The sequence below is a fragment of the Corvus brachyrhynchos genome, unplaced genomic scaffold (genome assembly GCF_000691975.1).
Source record: "Corvus brachyrhynchos isolate BGI_N302 unplaced genomic scaffold, ASM69197v1 scaffold514, whole genome shotgun sequence".
NCBI lineage: Eukaryota > Metazoa > Chordata > Aves > Passeriformes > Corvidae > Corvus > Corvus brachyrhynchos.
In genome coordinates this window covers 3277549-3283428 of record NW_008238319.1, presented here as the reverse complement: position 1 = coordinate 3283428, position 5880 = coordinate 3277549, and the positions used below count along the sequence as shown (strand labels likewise).

The 5880-nt window shown below is 44.2% G+C and overlaps 1 protein-coding gene across 3 annotated transcripts in view; it reads right to left on the bottom strand.

Annotated features, from left to right (window-relative positions):
- Positions 1 to 5880, bottom strand: part of CTBP2 (C-terminal binding protein 2) — a 287584-nt gene that overhangs the window by 34007 nt on the left and 247697 nt on the right. The window contains exon 1 of one of the 3 annotated variants that reach the window (XM_017733876.1): positions 5711 to 5874. The exons of the other annotated variants lie outside the window; for them this stretch is intronic. Coding sequence (XP_017589365.1) covers positions 5711 to 5729 — 19 coding nt within the window. The 5' untranslated portion in view covers positions 5730 to 5874. Of the gene's footprint in view, positions 1 to 5710; positions 5875 to 5880 lie in introns of those variants that run through there. 3 annotated transcript variants of the gene reach the window in all.

Sequence of the window (5880 nt, the reverse complement as noted above, 5' to 3'; positions counted from 1 at the left end):
AACGCTACCCAACACCTCCGCCCAAACCCTTCCCCCAGGGCTGCCCTGCCCAGGGCATGGATACCCAGCATCGCTGCCCAACACCTCTGCCCAAACCCTTCCCCCAGGCTGCCCTGTCTGGGGCATGGATACCCAGCACTGCTGCCCCACACCTCTGCCCAAACCCTTCCCCAGGGCTGCCCTGTCTGGGGCATGGCTGCCCAGCACCTCCCTACTGGAGAGGCAGAACTAAATATTGGAAAAACAACCCACGCTCGTCCCACTCCCAGAAGTAACACTTCATCTTTAACAAAACACTACCAACAGCAGACAAAAGAGATTAAAGATTACCTTTCTTTACCAAAAGCCAGCCAAATGCTGTTAACGTCAGGTTTTATTTAGGTGTAAAAGTCAAAAGCTTGCCTGCCAGTTGCCATCTATAAACCTTACTAATACCAGTCCTACGTCTGCAACATCTATTCTACATCAGTGGCTTAATGATGTTGGTCTCCTGCTTTTCAAGGATTCAGCTCAGCACCTACTTTGCTTTTAAAAATAACAGGCAATTCAGTTGTGCAGCATTTTCATTAAACTGGGCTGCAGTGTGATGATATGAGAATGACAAGGAGAAGAAATATAAAAAATGTTTAATACAATAATAAGAAGAAACCTTTAAATTTTTTTTTTCCCCTCTGTGAACACAAAGTTTGTAGCTATGGAAACTACTTATGAGAAAGCTAAAAAAATGTCAGTAAATATAGTCAGAGAATGATCTGGATATATGAGAGTCCTAACAATGCTAGAGAACCAGAGACACAGGGTGAAAGGAAAGTGTAAATTGAAGATGACAACACTTGTGCATCTGACAACACATTCTCCTTTGACAGGCCAAATTCATTTTTATTGCCATGGCACTAAAGTCAATGAATTGCAACTGGAATGACTTTGACACTTTATATTGCTTTTGATAAAACCATTATAAAAAGCATATTTTAGCCTTCAAATAAGTGTTTTAAAAGCATATTCTCTGCCACCAATGAACTGTACGTGCACATTGGCCAAGATAGTCAGTGTTATATCAAGATAGTCAGCAGCACATCTCTTGCACATTTTGTTCTTCAGCCACTCACCCTACTAAGGTGGGCAGTTGGGGTCCCTTCCATTTTAAGATCCACCCACTCATGTGCTCAGCTGAGGTTGGTCCTTCTGAGCCTTTCAAAGGCATTCCCAAAATCACTGGGAGTTTCCCAGGTACTTCCCTTATCATTAATGTCTTGATGCTGCGACCTTTGGGACAGCAGACACGAGAAAGACCCATCTGCTTATTTCAAACTGTATTTTTGTATGGAACTTATGATCCCAGTTAAAAACATTACTCCATTTTTGGCATTTTTGTTAATGAGCGCAGTGCAGCGTTTACCTGGACTGACACACTAGCTGGGAATGGCTCCAAGGACATGCTATGGTCTGTCAGGTCAATGTGCAAATTAAATCAGATTTATTCAGTGCACGGAGCTTCCCTTGGTGCTGTTTCAGCCCAGATTGTTAATTGAGCGGCCTTACATGGACACGTTGTGATTCTGTGCTGTAGTTTGTACGGAAAACACAGGCAAGAAAACCTGAAGTCGATTTCTGAGCTCTCCACTGTACTGGGCAAAGAATAAATCAACATCAACAAATGCTCAGGAAATTTATATTGTGTAGGAAATATCCTGCTAAACCCCACCCATAGAAAGTTATGGCCATATAGCTTTAATTAGGTTAAAAGAATTAATAGTTTAAAAGAGTGGGCAAATGTTGCTCTTTTAACCATCTTTGATGGGATCTTTTAACCATCCTTTAACAGCCATCAAGGCTTTTGTTCCTGCCTATGCCCTTTCCTCTTTGGGGGTTGCCCATGTGAAGAGTTTCAGCCTGCAATTACATGTGGTTAAGGCAGTTTTTATCTGTCACAGGGGAGAAAATACCAATAAAAGGCATCACAACGAGGTGTTAAAGAGCACAAGCAGAGCTGAGCTAATCACAGTGAAAAGCATTTCTAGCTGCGCTCTAAGCTGATAAAAGAGAGAGGGTGAGTTCCCTTCACTCTGGAGAGAACAACTTGTCCAAGGAAGGCAGCTGCCTTCAGCCTGGCTTTCCCTGCCCATGAAAAGGTCAGGCTTTCAACCAAATCTCACAGCCAAGTAATTTTTCTCTTGCTTCCTGATGATACCCACCTGACTTTACAGGGCAGCGCTGCTCCTCATCCCTGCGGGAAGCATCTCCCCTTTTGTGATAATTCACTTTCGTATCTTCATGTGTAAACAAGAGCTTGAAAAACTACCCAAGACACATATTTGCAATGAATCACCATTTCCCATTTAAGCTCCCTAATACAGCATCAGAAACAGAAATCTGGACCAGCCCCTGTTTGGGAGAAGTCCAGGCTAGCTACAAAAATACAAGACTTCTCATCTGCCAACTGCTTTACTACTAAAACATTGGATCAAAAAGAAAAAGTAAATTAAGTAATCTAATAAAAATACTAGCAAACATCATAAATCGAAGTTGCAAAATTTGGAGGCGGAGCTGCAGCAATGTGATCAGTGACCGTGAGATGCTGCCTGCCCTAACCAGCTTTGCTGACCTGGACTATTTATTTCCCTGCACTCCCTCCCAGCTCAGCACGGGGCTGGCCACAAACCCGCTCTGGCTCAGCCCTCCTATTGACATGTGTTTGTCTCTCAGATCTTGCAGGGCTTTCTTCCTGCTCACCACTGAGTTGACTTGGTGTGCTCACTACTGGTGATCCTGTGGATGGCTGCAGGAGCATTCCTGTCAGCTATTCCTGACAAGGTCTCAATGACATGGAGAGCAGCAGCTTTGCCAGAACTGTGGCAGGAGAGCTCCTGGCATGGGAAGCCGGCTCATCTCTGGAGACGTCACTTTACCAGCACAGCAAAGGGTTTAAGCTGCTCATTCACCACCTTCTCTTCACACAACCCTGCAACTCCCAGGAAGGGCAATTTATCTAACTTCTTAATAATTATTTTATGAAAAGCAAAGCAGTTGCAGCACTAAATCTCATTCCTCGTTTTCCCTTATCTGACCATGTCCATAAACATGTGGCACGTGCCTGTATCCCTGCCCAGGATCCTGCCTCTACCATCAGGAATACCAGGCAGGAGAAGACACCTTCCTCCTGCAAGCCCTCTGCCTGAACTCCAAAGTGAACACAGCTGTGCAGGATGCACACGGAGTGTCAAACTCAGCACAAAATGACAAATGGGATATTTAGGAAAAACTCACTGCAGAAAGACTACAATGCATAGCTCAACAAGACTTAAAAAAACCCCAGAATTATCTGTTTTAAGGTCTTATCCATATAACAAGCTTCAAAACATGACTGGGCTGTAACATGCACTTTATAAACCTCTGCTGACTGGGAAGACATTAACCTACACCAACAGAAAATATTTGCAGCCATTTGGAGACAGAGTTTAATACTGAATTTGCTTTCACCTTGTGACTTGAGTATCCACAGCCAAAGCTACAGCCAGGAGAAGGCTCATTGCTCCTAAAAACGAATCCTGGCTCTTCCTGCTGGCAAATACAATTTCTCTGGATTTAGTCAAGTTTCTGCCATCCACTCAAAGCTTTAAAACATCTTAACATATTTCTAACCTCAGCTTATCCCCTCGTGGGTAAGTGTGAACACTCCTGCTCAACAAAGCTCAAACATCTACAAACCACCGCACTTTTTCATTTTTAATCCGTATCCTTCTACCTCGGCTTCTACTTTTAAAATTTAGTTTAACAGGAAGAAAACCTCTCCGGCTATTTGGAAAGGAAAAAGGGGAAATAAATAAAAATGAAGACAATTTTACAGGTCCTACTTCAGCTAAACCTTTCAGGGCCTTCAATGAGAAGATAATCTTTCTGTGATTATGGCCAAACCCTCTCGTTGCTTGGCAACACATAATTAAGGAATATGTTTTCAGATCCGCTTTGCAAGCTGGCCATTATCAGATGAAATTACTGGAGCAACAAATGTCATCCTCATGCAAATGAGATGGTCGTAGGCAAAAGAAGAAAAAAAAGAGGGTTGAGTAGCAAGAAAGAGCTCAACAGCAGAGAAATGCTGCTGGCTTCTTCTTGCTGTGCACCAGTAATTCTGGTGGAGGGAAGGGATAATCTAAAGATTTTTAGAGAACAAGGTTTGCAGTTAATAAACAAGACACAGGCAAGGAGGGATCTGTTTCCCATGGTGGAGGAGATTACTCCCAATCCCTGTGCTCTGGAGGTCCTTCAGCCCAGAGCTTTCGCTGTGTCGGCACCGACCGCTCAATCAGACATAGCGCAAATAAATGAACATATTTGTGTTCCCCACATTATGCCAGTTCATCTTTTTAGCCGCATTTATTTAAAAATACTGCCTGGATGTACTACTTTAGCATCTGATCCATGTCAACACAGAACATGCTGCCTAATACTGAAGCATTTTTTAGAAATCAATACATTACACCAGCTACATAAAGGACTCATAAGCGTGAAAGGACCGGCGCTTACTTCCTAGCTGTGTAATTATGGTATGGCAGGGAAAGGGGTGTGCCAAGTGTCTGCATTTTGACAACTTTATCATTTCCACTCACAAAATCATTCTTTATTTAGATTCCTCTGGAATGGCATCACCAGCTTGGCACCGTCTCGATGCCTATAAATGGTATCCCTCTCATTAAAGCTTTGTGTGTGTGTGCTGGTACAGCACATTGTTCGGCAATTGTTTGCATGGGAGTTCAGCTGAGCTGCACAGGGAGAAAACTCCCTGCTCACAGAGTCACTACCGGCAAAAACATTTCAAGGGGTGTCTTTCCATGCCACAAACGAATGCATTCGATGAATTCTCTTATACTTTTCCAGGTGGTTTTGGGGTTAATTTTCTGTCAGGCTCTGAGTGCTACCTACCATCAACATACATCTCCAAAGCAGAGGAGCAGAGCCGGCTTGGATTGTTCAGCTTTTCGTCTAAACAGCCAAGGGCCTGAGCGTTTCTAGAAGGGGAAGGGAAGCCTAGGAGCCACCATTCATTTTTATTGTTCCAGTGCTTAATGACAGGCTTTTAGTTTTAAGCACAGCCCTATTACTTTAACAGCTCTATCGCTTCACTTACAGGCATCTCGAGAAGGAAATGAAGGGGTTTATTTTGTATGCCTGATAAAACAGCAAATTAATAATAAGAAGAAAAGCCTTAGGTAATGGCCAAAGGTAAGTCGATTCTCGAATAACACCATTAACTATCTGATGAATTTAGTCAAAACAATGCTAACCATTTCCTCGGAGGAACACATTTGTGCCTGATAACAGCGGTAAAAAGTCAATCTGCAGCAAACCCTGTAGTCCTAATTGCTCAGCCAGCACAGCGTCTAATCTCCTGCTCTCTACAAACAACGGGAACGGCAAGATTAACCCTGGAAGCATTATCTGAGATACCGCTCATGTTTAACTGAAGCTGGCTAAACAAATAAAATATTTGGAATTTAACCACAGAGCGAGAACCAGCATCTTTAGCTCCATATGGCCGGCACAGCCCTGCACAGAAATCCCCTTCACCTCCTTTTCTAAGTAGGACAGCGTCTTAATATTTAGGCATGAACCCCCAATGACACTTGACGGTGGGTTTTTTGAGGGGTAAGTCAAGCAACAACAAGGTGGTTCTAAACTACTGCATGGACTAAGCCCCTTCAGTAATTACTTGGTTCAGGCGATGCCATGGTGGAGACGATGACGGGGGGCCCCGTGCGCCTGCTGAGCTTCGGGTACGGGGAGAGCTGGGCAGGGAAGGCGGGTCCGCTGGGTGCCAGGCCGCCGTCCCCCGGTGCTCCCGGCCGGCGGAGGGGCTGGGGGCTGCCGTGGGGGCGGGGG